The sequence below is a fragment of the Dipodomys ordii genome, unplaced genomic scaffold (genome assembly GCF_000151885.1).
Source record: "Dipodomys ordii isolate 6190 unplaced genomic scaffold, Dord_2.0 Scaffold6, whole genome shotgun sequence".
NCBI lineage: Eukaryota > Metazoa > Chordata > Mammalia > Rodentia > Heteromyidae > Dipodomys > Dipodomys ordii.
In genome coordinates this window covers 18,572,738-18,598,110 of record NW_012267222.1, presented here as the reverse complement: position 1 = coordinate 18,598,110, position 25,373 = coordinate 18,572,738, and the positions used below count along the sequence as shown (strand labels likewise).

The 25,373-nt window shown below is 56.9% G+C and overlaps 1 protein-coding gene across 2 annotated transcripts; it reads left to right on the top strand.

Annotated features, from left to right (window-relative positions):
* The first annotated feature begins 1,773 nt into the window (after window positions 1-1,773).
* Padi4 (peptidyl arginine deiminase, type IV) lies at window positions 1,774-22,470 on the top strand. 2 transcript variants are annotated; one of them, XM_013033394.1, is made up of 16 exons: window positions 1,774-1,865; window positions 7,900-8,077; window positions 10,196-10,262; window positions 10,589-10,656; window positions 12,823-12,940; window positions 14,152-14,277; window positions 15,192-15,370; window positions 15,485-15,588; window positions 16,346-16,457; window positions 17,320-17,427; window positions 18,945-19,099; window positions 19,826-19,970; window positions 20,079-20,185; window positions 21,179-21,242; window positions 21,385-21,525; window positions 22,237-22,470. In XM_013033394.1, the coding sequence occupies exons 1-16, from the start codon at window positions 1,774-1,776 to the stop codon at window positions 22,468-22,470; spliced, it is 1,998 nt and encodes a 665-aa protein (XP_012888848.1). The 2 variants fall into 2 exon arrangements, with proteins under 2 accessions (XP_012888848.1, XP_012888838.1); XM_013033384.1 differs by having other exon boundaries at window positions 21,176-21,242.
* The last annotated feature ends 2,903 nt before the right edge of the window (window positions 22,471-25,373 follow it).

Below are 25,373 nucleotides of genomic sequence, written 5' to 3'. Positions count from 1 at the left end.
TCTTTCCAGCAAGGAAAAAAAAAAATTGCTCCTCCAAGACAGGTTTTGTCTCTTTCCTTCATGGTATATTGCCAGTGCCTAGAAAAGTTCCAGGTAGTCAGCGGGGGAGCGCTGGCCCTGCACGCACAAGGCCCTGGGCCCAGCCCCAGCACAGAAGACAACAAACCAGCACACACATACTGTGAAAGTAATGAAGTGATGTGGGGCTTGTCTATGACTCATGTGTGGCAGGCTTAAAGCCCCAACTGCCAGCGTAAATAGGAAGAAGGGAACAGAAGGAGTTACCCCCAGGACACCCAAAGTTTGGGGCTCCCCACTGACTTGCTGTGTGACCAGTCATGTCGCACCCCCTCTCTGGGCCTTTGTCTCCCCCTGGCTACAGGAGGAAGGCTGGGCCCTGGGTCTCTGAGGGCCCAGCTCTGACATTTGTTGGCTTTTTGATGTCACTTTCCATTAGAAATGCAAAGTAGCTCGGGGAGGGGGGGTAGAGGCATCCGAGGGTCCTGAGACCCAGAGACTGGCTGACTTCTCAGCCTCGGTGGTCATTCCTGGAACACGGGTGTGCCACGCTCGGATCTGTGCCCTGGGGATGCTGGCACGAAGGAGGCGGTGCCCTCAACGCTGCCTGATCCCTCAGCCGGCTCTTAACCCACAAAGCAAAGGCTTTGCTTCAAAGCCAAAACAAATGAACGAAAACTTACGCAAACTCTCCCACCCCCAGTTAACGCCTGAGGCTCACCGCGTGTGCCTGACCCGGGCACCTCGTGTTCAGGCCTGCCCAACCCCTCTCGGCTGGAATCATCCCATTAAGTAGGCAGAGCCCGGCACCCAGCGCCCAGGCGAGCATTCTCTGTGCAGGTAGGACCCACCCCTGTTCTTCTGATCAGCCGCAGGAGGCCCGAGGTTCGAGGCCCAAAGGCCAAGGCTGGTGTGTAGAGGGAACACCGACTGTCGGGCTCAGGCCCCAGCAAGTCACTTTTCCTCTCTGGGCCTCCATTTTCCCTTTTGTAAAATGGGTTGAACTCAAACACCCATACATCCTCCTACAGGAAGCAGCTGTGCGGGCCTCTGGACCACACGTGTGGCGTGGGCAGTAGCTAATAAACTTGGCGTCTGGAGCCTTGGGACCTTTGGATGAAATCCTCCTCACTCTGCCATTGAGTGGCTGTGTCATCCCCCTGCCCCTCAGTTTCTCCTCCTTGTAAAATGGGTGCTGACCTCAGACTGCAGCTGTGAGGATGAAAGGAGGGGTGGAAAGAAAAAAGCACCTACTTCACAGGTGGGTGAGCTGGGGGGCAGGTATGGAGCGAAGGCCGGTGGGCAGCTCAGGAGGGGACTGTCCTCCTCCCTGGGATGAATGTATGACCCAGGTTGCGGTCTCCTGCTTAACATGGCTGCTTTCCTCGCCTCTGCTCCCCCCACCCCGCCCTGAGTGCCCCTGTCGGCTGGGGGTGGGCAGGATTCTGCTGTTTCTGGCCCCCAGCAGGGATGGACTAAAGGCATCAGCCTTGCCACCTACAGGCCTCATTCGCAGGCTGCAGACTTCGCAGTCCTGCCTGGGAAATGGATTACCCCCTACCAGCAACTGCTGCACTGATGCCCATCTGGGGGTCGCTGGGACAGCCCCAAGGCAGGAGAGCCCGGGCAGTCCACACCCAGGACTTCAGCGGGGAGGGCTTGGCAGCCGGGGCCGCAGGCCACAGGTGCTGACTCATGGCCCGGCTGGGTTTGTATAAAGGGAGCCACTCGGGGACTTCCTGCAGCTGGCCAGAGATGGCCCAGGGGACAGTGATCCATGTGGCCCCAGAGCAGCCAACGCGTGCCGTGTGTGTGCTGGGCACCGCGGTACAGCTCGACGTCCACAGGTGAGGGGGGGCCTCCCGGGGTGTGCGGGGCCACAGCCAGTGCTGCCCACACATGGGTTGGAGCGGGGTGGGGGGAGCCTCCATCTTCATGCCCTGGAGCTGGGGAGACAAGGACGTGAGCATAGAATATCTGTGGGGCAAACACAGCTGTCTGAGACGGTCAGTGCTTCGCCCCCAGGGCCACACAGCCGGTGTGGGCTGGAAGGGAGGCTGGAACCCAGCCAGCTCCCTGACTCATGGGGGGCTCACACGGCTGGCTCTGACCCCCTCTCAGCCAGCCTTCCTGCGTGGGTTCATAAGAGTGTGACAGGGCGGCATGTTAGCAAGGAGATGTGGCAAGATAGTATGGCAGGCCAGGTACCAGCGGCTCATGCTTGAGGCTGAGATCTGAGGATCCAAATTCAAAGCCAGCCCAGGAAGGAAAGTCCAGGAGACTCTTATCTCCAATGAACCACCAAAAGTGGGGTGTGGCTCACGTAGTAGAACACCATCTCTTAAGGGGAAAAACTAAGGGAGAGCTTGAGGCTTGAGGCTCTGAGTTCAGTTCCCAACACTGATGCACGCATGCTTGCACATGTGTGCGCACACACACAGTGAGTGTTGGTGTGGCAGGGCAGTGTGGCCGTGGCTTCTCCTTGGAGTGGGAAAGGCCAGTGGGAGATGGAGGAGGTGCCCCAGCTTCCGGGTCACCCCATCTGTGCAGGGGTTATAGGGATTCATGGGAAGCCTGGGAACATGTTTGTTAGTCTAGCCCTGGCTGGCAGAGTGCCGGTAGTTGCTCCGTTGTCATTCGATTGTTTGTTCATTCATTATTCATTCATCCATTCAATAAATACTGGTGCAGGAGCCACGTGGGTGTGGCCCCGTGCCAGGCTCTGGGTTGCACAAGCGGTAGAGGACGCGCTCCAGGAGCGTGCATGGCATCATCTTTGTTGGTGGCAATCGTGGTGGCAGCCCAGGCTTCCTCCCTGAGCTGGGCCCCCCCAGCTGGCAGGGTGCCCATGGGCATGGCTGAGAATCTCCCTGCCAGGCCACTCGCTGCCTCACCCCGCAGCTGAGTCGCCTCAGAGGCCTGGGTGATCTGTCTGGGCCACGGGGGCTGCGAGAACCTGAGAGGTTCCCTTCATTTGAAGGGCAGCAGGCTAGAGATCACTCCGGGCTCGACTCTTCAGAAGGAGCCTACTTGATGGCGCGGGTAGAGGACAAGGAAGGGGCCAGAGCTAGCCCAGGCCCCTGCTTACATGCCCAGGCCGGCCCTCTCCTTAGTGCAGAGGAACGGCAGGTCAAACTCACAGATGCTTCTGGATGTGCGTGGGAGGGGGGAGACTGTGGGGCTGGGCCAAGAGGAAGGCACTGCCACACCCCTCAGAAAGAGGAGGTTCCCAGGTCCCGGTGTCTCCCCCAGCCAGTGAGCCATGTTATGTGTCCCCTGAGTGTTTCCCAGAATCATGGCTTCTGTTCAAACCACACCCCTACCTATCGCAGTGGCAGGAGCCTTTCCCAGCTCCCAGAAGGGGAAACTGAGGCTCTGAGCAGTGAAGCAGCCTGGGAGAGCTGCACAGCTGGCCAATGGGGTGGGAGGTAGAGGTTCAGGACCCCCTCACCCCCATCTTCTCTGTCCCCTCTCACCCACCTGCCCTAGCTGCCCCAGCCAGCAGTTTCCTCCCACCTCCTCCCTCACCCCTGCCTAGGCACCGCGGCACCTCTGCTCTGCTCTGTCTGGTCCTGGGCTCAGAGGTCCAGGGCTGGGCAGCAGGAGGTGAAGCAGGCCATGGCCACACGTGTGAGCTGCTCCCAGTCTGCATCTTCTTTCCTTCTGAGTTTGGAAAGAACTTTCCCTGCAAGGGAAGATGCGTGGATTCTATTCAAACCAACCCCTGGCTGAGCTGCACGGCAAACCTGCCCCCCTTCCAGGCCCTCTGTGCTCCCCAGGCAGGGAGACCTGCTCAAGGGCCCTTTCCAGCTAGCTTCTAATCTTTCTAAAAACCTGCAAAGTGTGTGGGGTGGGGGGAGCCGTGAGAATATGACGGCAGAGAGCAGAGAGAGGATATTCTGGAAGAGGCCATGAGCCAAAAACACAGGTGACTCCTGGAGGGCTCAACAGGCAAGCGCTTGGGGTTGGAGTCGTGGCTCAGGTGGTAGAGTGCCAGCCAGTGAGTGAAAGCATCAGGTAATGAATTCCAGTCCCAGTGTCAGACGGAAAAAGAAAGGAAAGAGGAGGGTGCGCTCAGTCCTGTGGAACCCCACGTGGCTCTGTGGCCTGGGCACTGCGTGTGCCACGTGGTGCCACGTGAGTTCCCCCCGGGGCAGCGGTGCTTCGTCGCGGCCGTGAGGGACGCGGGAAAGCGGTGTCACTGGAGGTGAACGCGTCTCGAATGCGTGTTTGCTGCGCTCTGGGAAGACAGTGGGAAAAACCTACATCATCAATGAAAAACAACAATGAAAGGAACAAAGCAAGAGGCGACACGTTCCAGATTTACATGCGGTGCTGGGGCCGTTTTGCCCCGGATGGTACCAACAGGGACACTTCTGGGCTCCTCAGGACACGGCTCCTAACTAGCCCTTGTGCTCTTCTCCCCAGCTCGGTGTGGGAAGGTGGCGTGGGAATTTGGGGACCCTCTCCTGTCCCGATCATCTCCCGCCCAACTTGGCTTTCACGAGGGGTGAAGCCTGGGGCACGTGTCAGCAGCCGGTCACCTATCTCCATGTGGCCATCAGGATGCTGAGTGGGCAGGGTGCTGTCTATCCCGTGTCACAGATGGGAAAACTGAGGCTCAGAGTGGCAAAGTGCCTTACTTGTCCAGGTCCTTGGGTGTGCAGGTCCGACCCTGCCTGGTGTCCCCCCACGATTGATTGCTTCTCTCCCTCTGCGCTTGTCCCCATCCCGCCTGTCCTGCACTGAGTGAATCTCCACGTGTGGTCCAGAGAACTTGGAAATGCAGGTTCCCGGCCTCCCCTGCGCTCTCTGGGGCCCCACGATGTGTGCTGACCTCTGCACACTCGCTGTGCACACTGGGCGTGCATCACGGCTGCCGTTTTCCTCTGCGGTGGGTGGGACCGGTTCATTCAACAGACTGAGGAGTGGGGAGTGCGTTACTCAAGAGAAGGCAGAAGTGATGAAGCTGGAGGGAGGGGGCGGGTGGGGAGCAGGAGCAGGGAGAATTCTTTCTGGAAGGGGCCATGATTGGTCAATGGGATCCAGTACTTGGGTGGGCAGGGAGAGGGGGTAGGATAGGTTCTGGAGGGGAAGGAAGAATGGATGATCATGAGGCTGTCTGTGGAAGAGGAGGCCTAGAAATGTCCACTGTGGGAGACACCTAGAAGTGGACGAGATGGGAGGTGAGAGGCGATCCTGACAACCCCTTGCCCAGCTCAGGGCTGGCTGCAGGGTCCCGGGGTAGAGGGAGAGAAGATGTTGGGTCCTGATTAAGGAGCTGTTGAAGGCAGAGACACAAGGACCAGGCAGATCTTGGTCAACCCAGTCCCCCTCTTCACACAGAGGAGATGACCATTGCTGGCTTTCAGCTGGCTAACTGGGGGGCAGCAGGCCCGTGCATGCCACGTGTATAATTGGGGTCAGGGCTGAGTTGCTATTATTTATTTTACTTTTATCAATCAAGTGAATCTCCAACCCCATCTGGCATAAATTTGCATTTGCATTTTAATACTCATTAGTGAAGGGCTGAGCCTCTTTCTGCATTTATTGTCAGTTGCATGTCAATTTCTCTGAGTGTCTGCTTGTGTCTCCTGTTGATTTTCTCTGGTTCATTGGAAAGAAGGGTTTCACGAACTTTCCTACCCAGGCTGGCTTTGAAGGGTGATTCTCAGATCTCACCCTCTGGAGCAGCTAGGATTACAGTCCTGAGCCACCAGAGCCCAGCCTCCTGCATCTTTTTAGCAAGGATGCAAAGTTCTTCCCCATGAATTAAGATTTTTGTGCAGGGAGCTGAATTGTATGTGGTACGAGGCTGGGGTTGGCTTCTTTCATTGCTATCTGACGGAATGATTTCTCCGATGGATGAGTGAGGAGTGTTCTGTGGGCAAATATGACACAATCCCTCCATGCTAGTTCTCTGTCATAGATCAAGTAGACTTGCATCTTCCTTTTGTCCTGGCCCTAGTCATTATAACTCCTTCCAAATCTCCCCAGTGCTGTAGTAAATCTTCTACCTAGCAGGGAAGTCTCTCACCTTTTACCTCCTTTACTAAAGGTTTTCCATGTGAATTTTATTTTATTTTATTTATGTCAGTAGTAAGGCTTATACTCAGGCCTGGGCACTCTCTGTTTGTTTTTTACTCAATTCTGGTGCTCTACCATTTGAGCTACAGCTGCAGTTCTAGCTATTTTGGGGGTTGATTGGAGATAAGAATCTTTTGTTGGGGCTGGGAAGGTGGTTCAGTGGTAGTGCGCTTGCCTTGCATGCATGAGGCCCTGGGTTCGATTCCTCAGCACTACATAAGAAAAAAGAAAAAAGCCGGAAGTGGCGCTGTGGCTCAAGTGGTAGAGCGCTAGCCTTGAGCTGAATTGCTGAGGGACAGCGCCCAGGCACAGAGTTCAGGTCCCACAACCGGACCAAAAAAAAAAAAAAAGAATCTTTTGTATTTGTCTGCCTGGGCTGGTTTAGAACCACAATCCTCAGATCTCAACCTACCGAGTAAGGATAATTACAAGCATGAGCCACTAATATTTGACCTGCTGATTTTTAAAATAGTGGGTTTTGTTTATGTGAAAATGTTTTGGGTGGCTGGGAAGGCGGCTCAGTGGTAGAATGCTTGCCTTGCATGCATGAGGCCCTGGGTTCGATTCCTCAGCACCACATAAGCAAAAAGCCAGAAGTGGCACTGTGGCTCAAGTGGTAGAGCGCTAGCCTTGAGCTGAAGAGCTGAGGGACAGCGCCCAGGCCCAGAGTTCAAGCCCCATGACCGACAAAAAAAAATGTTTTGGGAAGATTTTGGGGAGATTGACTAATTCCAGGATAATGGTTCTCTTCTCAAAATACTACGGAGATGCCATTCCGTTGTCTTCTAGCTTTCATCGGTGCTATGTCTGCTTACAACTCAATCGCTATTCATGTCTGGATAGTCTGATTTTTCTTTCTGGATACTGTCAAGGTCTTCCCTTTGCTATATTAGTTAAGAATATCTTCTGGAGGGTGGGAAGGTGGCTCAGTGGTAGAGTGCTTGCCTTGCATGCATGAGGCCCTGGGTTCAATTCCTCAGCACCACATAAGCAGAAAAAGCCAGAAGTGGCGCTATGGCTTGAGTGGTAGAGCACTAGACTTGAACTGAAGAGGTGAGGGACAGCGCCCAGGCCCAGAGTTCAGGCCCCATGACTGGCCAAAAACAAACAAACAAAAACAAAAACAAACAAACAAAAAAAAAGCCTTGAGCTAAAGAGCTGAGGGACAGCACCCAGGCCCAGAGTTCAGGCCCCACAACAGACAAAAAAAAAAAAAAAAGAATATCTTCTGGAGAGTTGGCCTTTATCTCATGGTTTGTGACCTCTATTGATAATAATGTGGTCTTGTGGGGCTGGGAAGGTGACTCAGTGGTAGAGTGCTTGCCTTGAGCTGAAGAGTTGAGGGACAGCGCCCAAGTCCAGAGTTCAGGCCCCACAACCGGACCCTCAAAAAATAATAATAATGTGGTCTTGTCTAATAATTTATGTTTGTCTGATGTTAATATATCCAACGTGGCTTTCTTTGTTAATCTTTTGTGCTTTTCAGCTTAGCCATTGTGTGTGTGTGTGTGTGTGTGTGAGAGAGAGAGACAGAGAGAGACAGACAGACAGACAGACAGAGACAGAGAGAGGGGGGAATAACTTGAACTTTCTAGTTCAAGTTCAAGGCCTTCAGGTGATGAAGTCCCTTTTGTGTCTCTCATCACCCCCTGGCATATTCTCTCCCCCTCCTTGCTCCAGGGCAGAGTACACAGGGCCCCCACCTGGTGTTCACTGGGAAAAGGAGGAATCCCAGCAGAGCCAGGGTGGCCCCTTCCTCACCAGGCGCTGGGCCCGGCTCTGCCCCCTCCACAGCTCTGCCCCCAAGGACTGCAAGTCCTTCAGCATCTCCGCCTCCCCAGGGGTGGTTGTGGAAGTTACCCACAGCCCTCCAGCCAAGAAGAGCTCCACAGATTCCAAGTGGCCCCTGGTCCCCGAGCTGGAGGTGACTCTGCAGGTGAACACTGCCAGCAACAGCACCGATGACCAGAAGGTGAGCGTCCCAGCGGGTGGAGGGGGGAGGGATGGCTGCCAGCTAGCAGCTTCTCACAGTAGGGCCTGTCCTGGACCCTCGATGCCCACCCCAGGAGGGCTTCCTCGCTGGAAGGGCCCACGCCGGCTTCCTCCACCTCAGTGTCCTTGTGGGCAGTGATCTGGGGCTGCCAGGGCCTGTGGAGGGTGGAGTCTTGATTAAACTCATCCAATCAGAGACTATAATAAACGCCTGTGCATGCCAGGCACTGGGAAGAGAGGACTGAGCGTGGCAGGGAGGTTCCACCCCCTTGGGGCATCAGGTGATAACACAGGAAGACAGGAAGCGTTTTCCAGCTATGGTGACTTCCCGTAAACAGAGACAAGGAGCCCCAAGGAGCTCTGCCCACGTCCCGCACTGCTGCTGGTCAGCTGTGTGTGCTCTCGCTTCTGGAAACAAGGTGTCAGGAAAAACCAGATTCCTTGAGGCTGTGCTAAGCGGGGATCCGCTCCGTGCTCCTCTGGGCTCTTCCTGGGGACCCATGAGTGCCTCGTGACGTGTGGTGACATCACTTTCTGTGGTCACGTGACCTCCCCCTCCTCTCTGTGTCATCGCTCTCTGCCTGGTCGCTGGATTTAGGGCCCACTTGGTCATCCCAGACGATCCTTAATTCCCAGGCGCTAGGAATGAGGACATGGACTCAACTCTTTGGGGGCTTCCATCTAACCTACTAGAGGGCCTTTTGGCTGTAGATGGTCTCTCAACTAGACCTTCTAGGGTTCCCACTGCGACTGGAGCCACTTGTTCCTGAGGATCAAAACAGGAGTGCAAAGCTTGGGAACCCAGGCAGGTGTGGTCAAGGAAGGCTTCCTGGGAAACGTGGCAAATTGATGGCACCGGTGTGTGCCCTGTCTCGGCATCAGATGGTGAAATGCACATGGGAGAAACTGAGGAAGTCCTGTATGGTGAGGGAAGGGGGTGGAGAAGATGGCGAGGGAGAGGGATGGGGTAGCAGGGACCTGAGGACAGCAGACAGCCGGAGGAGGGTTCTTGGCTTGGAGTCACCAGCTGGCTGTGGACGAGACCTAGGAGCAGAGTTAAAGGCTGTCGCCATGGGCCAACTCACAGGTGATGTGGATTTCCCTTGTGAAGCACCCAGGGTTATTTTGCTTGGATAAGTCAATGCCCTCCCTCAACTGGCAGTTGGACCAATCGGATGTACTCTCCCTGAAATTCCTCCCCCATCAGTCCAGATGCCCTGCCCTCAACTGGCAGCTGGACCAATCAAATGTGTTCTCCCTGGGATTCCTCCCCTATCAGCCCAGATGCCCCGCCCTCATCTGGTAACCTGATCAGTCAGATATGTTCTCTGCTGGATTTTTATTTTTTTATTTTTGTCAGTTGTGGGGCTTGAACTCAGGACCTAGGCTCTGTCCTTGAGCCTCTTTGTGCTCAAAGCTAGTGCTCTACCTCTTGAGCCACAACACCACTTCCCATTTTTGAGTAGTTAATTGGAGATAAAAGACTCATGGGGACTTTTGTTCCTGGGCTGGCTTCAAACTGTGATCCTCAGATCTCAGCTTCCTGAGTAGCCAGGATTACAGGTGTGAGCCCCCAGTGCCTGGCTTGGATTTTTATTTTTAAGGGAATTTTATTTGAGGGATTTTTACTTTACTGTGACTGAGCCCAGGGACACACAAAAGCTAGGTCCAGTTTCTTCCACCGAGCTACGCCGCTCGAGTCCTCCCTAGATTTTGAAGCTGAATCAGAGGAGCCGTGATTTCTTCTTCTGAACAGCTCCTGCTCTGGAGCCCAGTGTCCATCCAGCGTTCCTTCTGCCTCAGGGTCCCTGTCCGTGTCTCGTGGCCATCGCTCTCCCTCTAATGACTCTTCACCCTGTCTCCAGCCCCCACTCACCTTCCAGGGCCCTATCAAGGTGTCCCTCTTTGTCAAGCCCCCAAGCCTTAGGCAGAGTGAACCCCTCCATTTCTGGGTATACCCCTCCATTTGGGGGCTCCTGCAGGACCCTCTCCTGTAGGGTCCTGGGCTGAACTGGGCTGAGCTGGCCCATAGAAAGGATGCATCCATGTTTGTTGAGTGACTAAAAGAAGTCATTAACAGTCTGCTTCTGGCTTACAGGTTCAGATTTCATACTATGGGCCCAAGACTTCAAGGGTCCAAGCCCTCCTCTACCTCACCGGAGTGGGTGAGTAATGACCTCCCGCCATATCTCACACGGACCAGGAGTCCTGTGGCATGCTGCAGGGAACACGGAGCCATGGGCTTGGGGTGACAGTGTGGTTATGTCCCTCACCAGGGTGACTCAGGGCTCTTCCTGACACCCCTGGGCATGGCCAGGCCTACAGGGTCACATCGGGGCCACAACCTTGGCACCCTGAATTTGGCCAGATAGTCCAAAGCCCCAACCTTCCTCTCGTAGCCAGTGGGGACCTGAGGTTGGGTGACCCAACCCGTAGACACAGTCTCCTGTCCACCCACACCTTACCTCTCCTGCTGTTCATGGGGTTTCAGAAATCTCCCTGCACGCAGACGTCACCCGCACCGGCAAAGCGACCAGCACCAGAGCCATGAAAGACCAGGTACTCACTGCTCAACCCTGCCAGGTTCTCCTATGGCGCCTCCTAGTGGGCAATAGGTAAACAGCAACGTGTCTTCTGCTTTGGATGCCAAATGCATAATTCCGAAAGACAGAAAATGAACCAGGCACAGGGGTGCCTACCTGTAATCCTGACACATGGGAGGCTGAGGCAGGTGAATTGCAAGTTGGAGACCAGCCTTGGACACATCATGAGGCCTTACCTCAGGGAAAAACAAGAACAAGAATCATTGGTGCTATTTTTTTTTCTTGCCAGTCCTGGGGCTTGAACTCAAGGCCTGGGCTCTGTCCCTGAGCCTCTCTGTGTTCAAGGCTAGTGCTCCACCACTGGAGCCATGGTGCCACTTTTTTCTGTTTTCTGGCTTTTTCTGTTTATGTAGTACTGAGGAATTGAACCCAGGGCTTTGTGCATGCTAAGCAAGCACTTCCCAGCCCTCTATCTATCTTTTCAAAGATCATATTTTGCCAGCAGTGAGTACACCGGATGTGCATTCCTGCAAGCTAGGTTCTCTATAATTACCCAGTGAATGCACAGCGCAGAAAAATTTCCTAGACAGGTGCCAGCCTTGCCTGGGCTGTAGTGACTGATGGGAAAAGTGTCCCATAGTGCCAACTACAGAGGTGGAGGACAGAAGGAAGGCAGCCAAATGGCACAGGGAGAGATGTGCACAGGAAGCCGGGTGCCGGTGGCTCACGCCTGTAATCCTAGCTCTTCAGGAGGCTGAGATCTGAGAATCACAGTTCAAAGCCAGTCCGGGCAGGAAAGTCTGTGAGACTCTTATCTCCAATAAGCCACTAGAAAACCGGAAGCGCTGCTGTGGCTCAAGTAGTAGAGCGCTCGCCTTGAGCTGAAGAGCTGAGGGACATCGCCCAAGCCTAGAGTTCAAGCCCCATGAATGACAAAAAGAGAGAGAGAGAGAGAGAGAGATGTGCACAGGGACCTCAAGGCTTAACCTGGGGCCTAGTGGGGGTGGGGATTGCTGCCCACCCACTTTTATGTGGGTAGAACGACAGAGTGGTCAGTGTAAAAGGACTGAGAATCCTTCGGAGGTCAGCCAAAAGGGTGGGGAAGTGCCGGGCACCAGTGGCTCACGCCTGTAGTCCTAGCTGCTCAGAAGGCCGTTACCTGAGGATGGAGAGTCAGAGCCAGCCTGGGCAGATAAATCCGTGAGACTCTGATCCCCAGTTAGCGGGCAAAAGGCTGGAACTGGAGGTGTGGCTCAAATGTTAGAGTGTCAGCCTTGAGTGGAAAAAGCCAAAGTAAGAGCATGAGGCCCTGAGTTCAAGACTCAGTATTAGCATACACACACACACACACACAAAGTGTGGGGTGGGGGGGCGTGGCTCCGTGGTAGAGCTCCTGCCTCAAGTGCACCATCCCCAGCACTGCAGAAATAGAAATAAAAACTAAAATGTCCCTGTGGGAAAGGCTGGGCGTTATGAACCCCATCCCTTAGCCCCACCTGGCCGGATGCAACCACCTGCCACCCCTCCCCCCCAGGGGGTGAGTATGCTGCTACAAAGCCCAGTCACCACCCAGGGCGGGGCCTTGCAGCCCGCCCCCGTCAGAGGCACGTGGGAGGGACCAAGGACAGCACAACGCCCACACAGCGGACAGGCTCGCACTCCTCAGGGTAGTCACTGTGTGGACTGAGGCTGGAGGGCAGATTCGGCTCCACTCAGTTGCTGAGCCAGCGTGTGTGTGTGTGTGTGTGTGTGTGTGTGTGTGTGTGTGCGTGCGCACGCGTGCGTCAGTCCCGGGGCTTGACCTGAAGGCCTGGGTGCTGTCCCTTAGCTCTTTCACTCAAAGCTAGTGCTTTGCCACTTGAACCATAGCTCCATGTCTGGCTTTGTGGTAGAGATAAGATACTCATGGGCTTTCCTGCCCATGCTGAACTGCGATCCTCAGATCGCAGCTTCTTGAGGAGCTGGGATGACAGGCGTGAGCCACCAGTGCCTGGCTGTCTCTAGGGTTTCTTTTTGAAGGGTGGCTGCATGGCACTCTGGGTAACTTTCCAGCCTGGGACTTCCTTGGTCTGGAGCATGAGGATTAAAGTGCATGAGGCCAAAGAGCGGGAGGGAGCCCTGGTTTCGCTTCTGGGCTGGGCTTGAGGTTCCTGAGTGCACCCCTCTTCTCCTGGCACTCCAGAGGACCTGGACCTGGGGCCAAGGTGGACAAGGTGCCATCCTGCTGGTGAACTGTGACAAAGATGACCCCAAGTCTTCTGCCCCGGACTGCGAGGATGATCATGTGGTGGACCACAAAGGTAAGCCCCCCCCACCCCGCTGGCCTCGGGGCCTTGACACAGCCCTGGACACCGGAGGGACTGCATGCACACTTCTACAGGTGAAGAAATAGACAAATGTCCAGAGAGGTCACATAACTCTCCCAAGTCACACAGCAGTCAGGGAAGAGCCAGGACCAACCCCAGAGCATCCCAGCTTCCACGCTGGCCCCCTGCTCTTCCCAAATGCCTGCATGTGCCTCACACCTGAGGTGCAAAGAAATGTAAAGAAAAGATGCCCCTGATTCCCTGCCATCTACCAGACCTTCTCTGAGCACTGTATAAGAAGCCATTCATTTGAGCCTTTGATGCAAGACTTAACAAATGGGGAAACAGAGGCATGCAAAGGCTAGATCTCTTGTCCAGGGCCACACAGCTAACCATTAGCAGACTGAGGATCCAAACCCCAGGGGTGCTGCCCTAAGGCCAGGTTTGGGGTACAGGGATTGTGGTAAGAACAGGGTCCTTCTTGACAGAAATCCCCTGTAATGCTAGGGAATGGCTGAGGTAGAGGGCAGTGGTGGTCTGGGACTGTTGATGGGACAGCATGGCTGGGTTGTATGCAGCCATCTGGGCCTGGTGCCAGGGAGGACTCCTGTAGTCCAGGACACACAGTACCAACCCAATAGCCCCCTTTCGGGGCTGCCTGGGGCTTCAGGTACTATAATATAGCACAGCGTACCTAGTGTGGCATTGTCACAACAACTCCACGAGGACACACACCACTTCTCTGCTTAATGATGGGGAAATGGAGGCAGCAAGTGTGGAGGGAACTGTCCCGAGCTCACACAGACTCGGCTGACCCCAAGGTCCCCTCTCCCTGAGGTCCAGCCCACCAGCAATGACAGCGTTGCGTGTGTCCCTCCTACACCAGCTGCCCCTGGGCCAGCTAAGGACGGGGCCCCTGCTCCCACCCCTGGTTCCCAGCAGGGGCTCAGTGCTGCTCACTGTTTCTGGATGTTTCTCTGCATCTGAGGTTGCAGGGGTGCATGGTGAGGTGTGGGAAGGGGAGGGACAGAATTGGCCCGGTCCTCACCGCCCTGAGCCTCCACCTCTGCTCATCCCAGGGGAAACCTGCACAGTTAAGCACTGGACACACGCAGCCTGGCCCCGGGGCGGGCAAGCCCCCCCACCATGGTGCCGGGAGGAGGCCGGTGGGGTGCAGCCCCCCGTGGCCCGGCTCTTCTTTGCAGATCTGCAGGACATGTCCCTGCTGACCCTGAGCACCAAGGCCCCCAAGAACTTCTTCAGCCAGCACCAGCTGCTGCTGCACGTGGCCAAGGCTGAGATGGAGAAAGTGAGAGTGTTCCAGGCCACACGTGAGTCACCAGCTGTGGCCCTGGCCCCCAGGGACACCGCCCTGCACACCCCCAGAGAACCCCCAAGGCTGGGCACGGTCCATGCCTCACGCCTGGAATCCCAGCTACTCAGGAGGCTGAGATCTGAGGATCTCGAAGCCAGCCTGTGCAGGAAAGTCTGTGAGACTGTTATCTCCAGTGAACCACCAGAAAACCAGACGTGGCACTGTGGCTCAAAGTGGTAGAGTGCTGTCCTTGAGCAAAAGTGCTCAGGCCGTGCGTTCAGGCCCCACTGCCCACCAGAACAACAACAGAAAGCTGTGACAGAGCCATCTTGACCACCTCCTTGGCATTCTGAGCTTGATTTCTCTCTCCTCTCCTCTCCTCTCCCTCTCTCTCTCTCTCTCTCACATACAAACACACATAAACACACACTCACGCTCACACTTATACAGACCACAAACTGAGTGTGTCACCCCAGTGTTTGTTCTAAACCACCGCCTAAAACATCTGCAGCTGCTCAGCTGCTCAGCGCCCCCTCCCTGGGGGCGCCAGCCTCGGCTCCTGGCACAGGGCACAGAGCTAGGCGCTCGGTGAAGTCCCTGTCTGCATGTGGCTGGCTGGGCCGGGGAAAGTGGGAGGAGAGCACCCACTGTGTCAGATAGTTTCCACAGAGGGGCACCACTTGCAGAAACCCCGGGGAAGGGCGACCCAGGTAGAGGGAATGGTGGGTGCAAAGGCCCTGAGGTGGGATCTTGCCTCGTGAGTTTGAGGAAGGCAGGGAGTCCAGCCTGGATTGTGGCTCTCGAGGAAGATGAGGGCCAGAAGTCAAGGCCAAAATGAAGTGGATGAGGGCAGAGAGCACCCGGGGGGTGAGCTCAGGGTCCCCGGGAGGAAGGGGGAGGCTGGGCCTGAGCCTCCCCTGCCCCGTCTAGGGGGCGGCCGTCCGTCCAGGTACAAGGCGGTCCTGGGGCCACAGAAGTCCTCGCACTGCCTGAAGCTCCAGGGCGGCCAGCACCGCGTGGACTTCTACGTGGAGGGCCGGGCCTTCCCCGACGCCGACTTCCCCGGCCTCATTTCCCTCGGCATCTCCCTGCTGGACACATCCAACCCGGTAGGCCGCGCTGGCCTGGCTGCCCAGCAGAGGGGACAGCGTGGAGGCCGGGGGGCAGTGGCCGGCGTGGGCCCTGCTGGCCTGATGTGCCCCCTCCTCTCCCCGCCCCTGCAGGAGCTCCCCGAGACCCTGCTTTTCCAAGACAGCGTGGTCTTCCGTGTGGCCCCCTGGATTATGACTCCCAACACCCAGCCCCCCCAGGAGGTGTATGTGTCCAGGTGAGACCCAGCAGGCCAGGGCCTGGATGCCCCTGAGTTCTGGGGACACCACTGGCTTGTGTGAACCAGACAAGCATGCTGGGAGTTTTGAAAAAGCAGGGACAGATGGTCGCCGGCCTGCCGAGGGCCTGCCTTATTCCTGGGGGGGTGAGACCCCAGTAGACCCAGGCCCCCAAGCCAGGCTTTTAAGTCTCTTCAGAGTACTAGAAGCCTCTGGGAATGTGTCTAAATGCACCCTGATGGATGGGCACAGCGGCTCACATCTGTAATCCTAGCTACACAGGAGGCAGAGATGGGGAGGATCGTGGTTTGAGGCCTTGGCCTCGCACTTCAGATTCTCATCTGAAAAATCACTACAGCACTAAAGGGCTCAGTGATAAATGCCTGTCTGGCCAGGGCAAGGCCCCAAGTTCAAACTCCAGGACCACCCAGAATGAACACGAATGTACCTGTTTTGGCTGACCACTGAGCCAGGCTAGGGTCTCTGGGGATGGGGACTCCCAGACCCAGTCCCTGCTGAGCAAGCCGGGGGTCTTACAGTGCCCTCTCCCCTGACTGCTTCACGGGCGGAAGGGAGGAGGGGTCACCCGGGGTCAGGATGCAGGCGGGGGTCAGCACAGGCCGTCTACGGCAGGTGGGCATGCCCCCCCCTCCAGAAAGCCAGCCTGTGTGTCCAACAAGGGCAGAGATGGGTCCGCACATAGGCTTCTTGTGTCCCCCATCCCCAGGCTGGAGTTCCAGAAGTTTCTTTTTCTAGGATTTCTGATAACGAAGCCTTCCTGGAGTCGGTGGCTGCTCTGGCCAAGAAAGCCAAGTGCAAGCTGACGGTCAGCCCGCTGGAGGAGAACATGGACGACCAGTGGATGCAGGTGGGCAGCGTCTGCGTCCACCCTCCTGTCCTCCGGTGGCCAGGTAGGGTCGGAGGGTCCTGAGCCAGGGGGTGCAGCAGCCATGGTCTGTTCACTGCTGGAGCATACCGACCTCAGCTTCCTGGGTTCAAAGTAGACTGGCCACGCCCTGCTCCAGTACTTTCTCTGTGTGTGCAGGTGTGGGGAGACAGGGGGCTTGCACTCTTGCTCATTTTTTTCTGCTCAAGGCTGGTGCTCTACTACTTGAGCCATGCCTCCACTTCTGGCTCTTTGCTGATTCACTCGAGAGTCACAGACACTGCATGCATGCGCTGTTGTACAGGGCCTGGTCTCTACCATGTAAGTTATTGTTTTTACTGAAGGCTGGTGCTCCATCCAGTGCTTGAGCCACAGCTCCACTTCCAGCTTTTTGGTGGTTCGTAGGAAACAAGTCTCATGGGCTCATCCTGCCTGGGCTGGCTTTGAGCCTCGATCCTTGGATCTCAGCCTCCTGAGTGGCTAGGGTGACAGGCCTGAGATGGTGACTGGATTCAGCCGCTCTTGCTGACCCGGGCTGCACGCGGGCCAATTCTCTGCTGTCCCTGCTCCCCTGGGAGCCCTCTGCACCCCACATTCCTCGTCACTATGGTCCCCGTTGTCCCCCCCACCCCTGGTGCCCCCGCCTGCCTCCCTGGCTCTCCCCAGAAGCACCCCTGGGGAGGGGCAGGTCCCAGTTCTCTGAGCTACTTTTTGGGTTCAGGTGTCGGGCGGGGGGTGGGGGAGGGCTCTGACTACAGGGTGAGCAAGGTGATGGTCCCCCCAGCCCCACCCCAGTGCTCGATGCTAAGACCCAGCCACACAGCCTCTCCCCGACCCCCACCAGGATGAAATGGAGATCGGCTACATCCAGGCCCCCCACAAAACGCTGCCGGTGGTGTTCGACTCCCCAAGGGACAGAGGCCTGAAGGACTTCCCCCTCAAACGCGTCATGGTAGGATGGCTGGGGCCCCCGGCTCCCCAAAACCCCTCCCGGCCTGTCTTCCCCCCATCTTCCCCTCCCCCAGGTCAGGTGGGTGGGGCCTGTCCACCCAGGAGCCCGGCATGTTCCTGAGATTGCCCAGCCCCGAGACCGTCCAGCGTGGTCGCCCTGGGCTGACCCAAGGGGCACAGTGGCCTCAAGCTGCCTTCTCAGTGGGGTTTGGGGGTCCCTCGGGGATGGAAGCGTGGTGTCAGCAGGGCCTGCTTGGCTACAAGGTAGACGGATGTGAACTCAGCACAGATAATAACAACAATAACAATAATAATAACTGCATTATTGCGTTTGCTTTCTGTCAGCCCCGGCGCTGACTCACTTAATGACTACCCTTGACAGTAAGGCTCTCGGGGACCCATGTTACAGATGAGGAAACTGGGTCTAGTGAGCAGTGAAGGCTCAAACCCAGCCAGCCCCGCCAGGGCGCAGGCCCCTCCCCACCCTGCCTCTCTGTGGTCCCAGGAAGCCCCCGCCCCTGACCTGCACCCTGAGCCCCAGAGGAAACACAGCAAGGAGTGGGGTGCGAGGTGTGCCAGGATGGGAGGTTTCCTGGGGAGCATCCTGCACCCCAGCCCACAGGATGGGATGGCGCAGTCCCAGTCTGCATGGTCCACTTCCTCTCGGCCACGCCCTGTGCTGGGCCCAGGTGGCAATGGGAGCTGGGGGTGGGGGGCTGTGAAGCCGGCTCAGGTTCCAGCCGGGGTCTCCTCAGCCGGTGCCACCCTGAGCCCCACCCCGCAGGGCCTGGCCCGCCTGCCAGGCTGCGTCTGCCCTGGACGGGCACTCCCAGGGCTGGGCCAGCTGTGTCCTCCCGTGCGGGTGCTCACGTCTTCATCCTAGCTACTCAAGGAGGCTGAGATCAGAGGTTCCCAGTTCAAAGCCAGCTGGGACAGGAAAGTCTGTGAGACTCTTTGGTCTCCAATGAATTACCAAAAAGCCAGAAGAGGAGATTTGGCTCAAGTGGTAGAGTGTTTGGTAGAGTGTTAGCCTTGAGGGAAAAAGCCAAATGAGGAAGTCCTACTACCAGCAAGAAAGCAAAGAAGGGGGGTGGGAAGGTGGCTCAGTGGTACAGTGCTTGCCTTGCATGCATGAGGCCCTGGGTTCGATTACTCAGCACCACATAAGCAAAAAGAAAAAAGCCGGAAGTGGCGCTGTGGCTCAAGTGGTGGAGCGCTAGCCTTGAGCTGAAGAGCTGAGGGACAGCGCCCAGGCCCAGAGTTCAAGGCCCCACCCCCCCAAAAAAAAGAAAGCGAAGAAGGAAGGAGGAAGAGAGGAGGGAGGGAAGGAAGGAAGGAAGGAAGTCAGTCTTGCAGACTTGGCTATTCGGCCCAGGCCAAGCTTTGGGAGTGGCCGCCGTGCCTTGGGCCCTGGCAGTGCCCGGTCATCTCCTGGCAGGCGCTGGTCCATCCTTTAATGCGCCCCCACCCCGTGTCCACCCAGTGTCCCTAATGCAAGCCCCTGCTCCTCCGCCTCAGGGCCCAAACATGGGCTACGTGACCCGAGGGCTGGACTCAGAAGAGATCACGGGGCTGGACTCCTTCGGGAACCTGGAGGTGAGCCCGCCAGTGGTGGTGGGGGAGAAGGAATACCCGCTGGGCAGGATTCTCATCGGGAACAGCAGTTACCCCAGGTAAAGGGGGGCTGCGGGGAGAAGCGGGAGCCAGAGCGGGGATCCCCCACCTGTCTCCCCAACCTGAGAGGGCACAACAAGCATTGGGGGGAGGGAGAGGACTCCAAGAGCAGCTGGGGGAGGGGTGGCAGGCAACAGGGCCAAGGTCAAGTTCCACGCTGGCACTCACGCTGTGGTCAGTGGATGCGGACTTACCGAGCAGCTACTGTACACCCAGAGCTGGGGACATGCATGCAACAGCCGCACCCCTGCCTCTCCGCTTACCAGGGGACCCTTCATGGTATAGTAACGAAGTCAGGGTATTTGAAAGGAGGGAAAGATAAGAAGGCAGAAGAGGAGGGGGACCTCTGTTGGGGTGACCAGGGCGGGCTTCTCTAGGGAAAGGACTCGAGCTGAGACCTGATAACAAGAAGGACAAGACCATGTGCAGATCATGACAGAGTATTCTGGCATGTGCAAAGGTCCTGGGGCAGGACAGAGCTTGATGTATTCCACAACTGGAGACTTGCATTGATGATGGATCAGGCAGTACTTTCTGAGGCTAGGTGCTGATTTTGTGCCTCAGTTTCCCCCTCCCCCACCAATGAAACTGGAATGACAATTCCTCTAGTCAGCTCCTGAGAGATATGAGGATGGCAATCGAGACTCCCTTCCCTGGTTGGAGGAGAGCTCTCCTCTGGCCCCTGGGCACCTCCCCAAGTGACGCTCCTTACCCTGTGGGGGCAGCCCAGACAGTCGGGACATGCACAAGGTGCTGCAGGACTTCCTGGAGGCCCAGCAGGTGCAGGCTCCCGTGAAGCTGTACTCTGACTGGCTGTCCGTGGGCCATGTGGATGAGTTCCTGAGCTTCGTGCCCGCATCTGACAGGAAGGTGGGCTCCAGAGCTGCTTGAAGTGTGTGTGTGGTGGGGGGGGAGTCCCTCCATGTTCCTGGGAGCCACAGAGACAAAGCAGTGCTCACTCCAGTGCCTCTGCCCCAGGGCTTCCGGCTTCTCCTGGCCAGCCCCAGGTCCTGCTACAGACTATTCCAGAAGCAGCAGGAAGAAGGTCACGGAGAGGCTCTGATCTTCCAAGGAATCAAGAGTAAGTCGATCCAGGCACCGGGTGCTCACACCTGTAATCCCAGCCACTCGGGAGGCTGAGCTCGGAGGATGGCAGTGTGAGGCCAGCCTGGGGCAGAAAAGTCTGTTGAGACTCTCCAGTGAATCAACCAAGAGCCGGGAGTGAAGGCATGGCTCAAGAGCACCAGCCTTGAGTGGAAAAGGCTGAGCAAGAGTGCAAGACCCTGAGTTCAAGCCCCAGTACTGGCGCACGCGCACATACACACACACACACACACGCACACACACACACACAGCGTAAGCCCGCCCTGCCCTACTCTGTGCGGGCCCTGTCCTCCCCGGTCACCAGGCCTCCTACTCCTGGTGGGAGCATCCAGGAAGCAGAGGTCTTCTGAATGCTGTGTGCCAGGCACTGGGTATCCTAGCCAGCCGTGAGAGCAACTACAACAGGGGTTTAGGGACAGCAGGTGGACAGCCAGAAGGGCTTCCTGGAGGAGGCAGAGGCCGTGAGGGATGAGCAGGAGCTGGGGTATAGAGGGAGCCATGAGGGACAAGGAAGGAGGAGCTTGCAGATAGTGGGAGCAGTAAGTGCAAAGGCCTGGGGGCCGCAGAGAGCTGGTGTGAGCGGGAGGACAGCCAGGACACAGGCTGGGGCGGAGGCTGAGCGGCCGTGTGGCTGATCGCTCTCACCCAATGTGCAGTGGGGTGCCGTGGGGTTCCCGGCCGACCCGCTTCCTTCCCTTCCCCCACCCCTGCATGGCTGGGACCAGCGTAGGGTTTCACAGGCGGGGCAGGCACCATACCACCGCATGGCCCCAGCGCACGGCTTCTCCCCTCTAAACCCTCTGTTTTTGGAAGAGATTCTCTGGGATATGAGCATGCCAGGCTGCATGGGATTACAGGCTGCCCACAAGGTGCCTGCACCCTGGAACCCCCCCCTTACAGCCGGGGGTGTGGAGTCTCTACCACACCCACCCGAGTTTTTGCTTGTATTTTCTTTTCCCCCTGACAGGAAGAAGACAGCAGACGATAAAGGCCATCCTGTCCAACAAGGTTCTGAAAGAACAGAACTCCTATGCCCAGGTGGGGAGCCTGGGGGGGCTGGGGAGGGAAGGTCCTGACCACATCCCCACCCCCTACCCTGCCCCTGCTCTGGCCCCGCCCCAACCCCTCCCCCTCCCGGATTCTCCGCCCCCTACCGTCCTTTCCTCCACCTTTGCCCCAGAGCTGCATCGACTGGAATCGAGGGGTGCTGAAGAGGGAGCTGGGCCTGGCCGAGGAGGACATCGTGGACATCCCACAGCTCTTCAAGCTCACGGGCAACTCCAAAGCGAGGCTCAAGGTGGTGGCCTTCTTCCCCAACATGGTGAGGAGGTGGCAGCCCCCCTCCCTCACCCAGGGCCTTGACCTCCCAGGAGGAACAGGGGGCTGCTAGAGGGAGGGGCGCGTCTCCCTCCTCAGGTCTGAACAGCTTCCTCGCTCCCCTTCCCCCGCCTTGTGACACTGGGGGATTCCAGCTGAGGCACAGAGAGAGATGGCATCTGACACAAGAGCACACAGCACCAGGACGGGGCTGTCTGGCTTTGGAGCCCCCCCCCCCCCCCCCCCCCGCTGATACTTCAATGGCATCTGGCTAACAGGCTCTTACCAGCCAGGCTTCCTTCTGCTGAGCAGGAAGGGTCAGTCTTTGTGTGTGTGTGTGTGTGTGTGTGTGTGTGTGTGTGTGTGCGCCCATGCGTGTGCACTGGTCCTGGTGCTTGAACCCAGGACCTCATGTTCTCACTTGGCTTTTGCACTCCAAGCTGGTGCTCTACCACTTGAACCACAGCTCCACTTCTGGCTTTTGGGTGATTCACTGAAGATAAGAGTCTATTGGATTTTGCTGCCCAGGCTGGCTTTGAACTGTGATCCTCAGATCTCAGCCACCTAAGTAGCTGACAGGTGTGAGCCACACTGGCTACAAGCAGGATTTTCAAGGCTGCATGAAAGACTTTCTCTCTGGTCTTTCTGGGTGGGTGGCGCAGTGGGGGAGTGAGGTGAGGGGCTGTTTCTGACCAGGGACCCCCGTTTCCTGCAGGTGAACATGCTGGTACTGGGGAAGCACCTGGGCATCCCCAAGCCCTTCGGGCCCCTCATCAATGGCCGCTGCTGCCTGGAGGAGAAGGTGCGCTCGCTGCTGGAGCCGCTGGGCCTGCACTGCGTCTTCATCGACGACTTCGCCCCGTACCACATGCTGCATGGGGAGGTGCACTGCGGCACCAACGTGCGCCGCCAGCCCTTTAGCTTCAAGTGGTGGCACATGCTGCCCTGAGCGCCGCCCCCCCTCTCCCCCCCCCGCCCCCCGCCCGTGGTGCAGCCCGGCAGGGATTCTGGGAAAACTCAGCTCTGCCCAGAGGAGCTAACATAAAGATGTTTTTACTCACTTTCTACATAAGGCTGAAGTTGTCCCTGTCATTCGGGCATGTCCCCTGCTGTCCTGGCTGTGACCAGCTCAGGAAAGCTACCAAGACACACTGGAAGCCAGGTGACCGCTGAGTGGCTTTTGCTCCCAGGTTGTTAGTCGCTCTATGAAATCTCGCAGGACTCTAGTTGGTTCCGAGCTTCTCGTAGAACCCAAGGAAGGGAGCCAGGCATGGCAGCACACACCTGTAATCCCAGCTACTCGGGAAGCAGAAGCAGGAGGATCTGGAATTAGCAGCTAATTTGAGCCAAGTTAGTAGGACCTTGTCTCAAGGACAGATTGAAAAGGGGGTGACATTGTTTCACATAAATGGGCATGTTATACAAAGGGGTTTCAACTATTTGAAGATGACAATAGTAATAAATATGAAGGGTTGATGGTGTGGCTCAAGCGGTTAGACACCTAGGTGAGACCCCGGGTTTAATCTCCAGTACTGGAACAAAAGAAAAAAAGAAAGGCTGGGTGCTGGGGGCTCACACCTATAACCCTAGCTACTCAGGAGGCTGAGATCTGAGGATCACAGTTTGAAGCCAGCACAGGCAAAGAAGTCCGTGAGACTCTTATCTACAACTAACCAGCAAAAAGCCAGAAGTGGAGCTGTGGCTTAAGTGGTATAATGCCAGCCTTGAGCAAAAAGCTAAGAGACAGCACCTCCGCCCTGAGTTCAAGCCCTAGTAGTGGAACAACAACAACAAAAAAAAAAAACTTCCAGCACTGCACTGCTAGCCTGTGTCTCATTATGCATCGTGAGTGTGTGTGTGTGTGTGTGTGTGTGTGTGTGTGTGTGTGTGTGTGTGTCTGTGTCATGGGGCCTAAACTCTGGGCCTGGGCACTGTCCCTCAGCTCTTCAGTTCAAGGGTAGCGCTCTACCACTGGAACCATAGTACCACTTCCAGCCTTTTTCTGCTTATGTGGTGCTGAGGAATAGAATCCAGGGCCTCATGCAGGCAAGGCAAGCGCTCTACCACTGAGCCACCTTCCCAGCCCTCATTATGCACCTTTAAGGCATCTGATGCCAACAATGAATGCCACGAAGCAGAGGCTGCAAATGAGGGGGAAAGAAAAGGCAGGACGGATGTGGAGACAGAGCCCGGCCCCAGCTTAACTTCCGGTGCGCTTCTTCCCACGTGCCCTGCCACCGGCTGAGCTGTGTCCCCTGAAATACAAACATTGAAGTTCTAATCCCCAGTCCTGCAGAATGTGACTGCTTTGGAAGACACTCTTTCTAGAGCATCCACGAGTCCAAAATGAGGTGATCAGAGTCAAATGAGCTCAGAGTGAGCCAAAGACGGGTGCTTAGAGTCATTGAATTTTGAGTCCCACCTGGGGCTACCTTGGCAGGGCTGGGTCAAATGACCCTGGGGGGGGGGAGGTTCCATGCCCACGTGACAGCCAGCCCACAGAGCACGCACACCTGAGGCCAGGAACTCAAACACAGACCCTCACACAGATGAGGCCCCTCATCTTACTGACCCCACGCTCGCTCGGTTGGCAAGCCCAGGGAACACTTCCGACCAACGCCTGTGTTCCGAGTCAAACTCAGGTCCTGGCTCACCCCGGACGCCGAGGACGGCTTTCAAATAAAGTACCTTGAAACATGACAGTGATTTTTGCCACCGCAGACCCAAATCGACCGTTTCTACCCTTTCATGCTGCATTTCCACGATAAACTCCTGCCTCTGACTCGTTCCTGGACACCGAGCTTGATTCACACACCCCCACCCTCCCAATACCCCCATGCCCTTCACGGCGTCTCCAGCCCCTGGCCTTGCCCCCCACCAGAGACCACCCAGTCACAGCCAGGTGGCTTCAAATACAAGATGTGGGCTGAGGCCAGAGATTCTGGACCCAGGGGGCCTCTGGGATGGGTCCCTGGGGTCAGGGGTAGGGATGAGGGTGGGGACCTGCTGCTGCTCTCTGCCAGCTCTTGTGTCATATTCTTGTATGCAGAGCCCCCCCCACCTCTGCCTGTGCTTTACAGAGACCCTGTGACAACATTTGGGGTCCCAGGTCATCTCTGCCTCGAGATCCTCAATGTAACCCCCACCCCCACCCCACGCAGAGTATTTTCACATCCAGGGTGACATTCCGGACAGACGTGGCCCTCTGAGCCCTACGTCTGTGTGAACTTCGGGGTGGGGAGGAGTGGGAAGTTTAACTTCATAAACCGAGTGTCGACTTTCAGACTTTTGCAGTCACGCACCTGTCTGAGATCTGGTTCCCAGACCAGATTCTGCACCAGAGACTCACTGCAGGAGGTTCGTGTGCGACTCAGAACCCCATGGAGGGAGTGTGGGGACCACGCAGGCTTCAACGAGGACCCCTCGGGTTGCAAGCAGCCTAGTGTTTGTACCCCCTCACACACCACATTGGGTGGGCCACCCCTGAAGGGGGACCTAGGCCAGCTGAGCATCTCCTGTGCTGGGAAGACGCTTCCAGAAGGGCTTCCAGAAGGACTTGCTGTGAGCAGGCAGATCTCGTAGCTGGGGAAACACGCCCCCCCCAGAAGGGGGGCCTCACAGGCCCACCCACCAGGATCCATCCATGCTGGATTAAAGTGACCACAGGGCTTGGGTCAGCTGAAGAGTCCCTGGGAGCCCACTGGCTTATTTGGGGGGAAGAAGCAGGCAAGGTCACCTAGTCATTTGTACCGCCCCCTCTCCTCCAGGGATCTTCCTGGGACTGGGGATCCAGTGGTGAAGGGGACTCCCCTCCTCTCCCCCAGAGTGCAGTGTCCTTCGCCTCCTCCTACC

Coding starts and splice junctions, on each gene's coding strand:
- Padi4 (XM_013033384.1), top strand. CDS start 1,774: ATGGCCCAGGGGACAGTGATCCATGTGGCCCCAGAGCAGCCAACGCGT. Junction 8,078..10,195: donor ACAGCACCGATGACCAGAAG/GTGAGCGTCCCA, acceptor TCTGGCTTACAG/GTTCAGATTTCATACTATGG. Junction 17,428..18,944: donor TCCCCCTCAAACGCGTCATG/GTAGGATGGCTG, acceptor CCTCCGCCTCAG/GGCCCAAACATGGGCTACGT.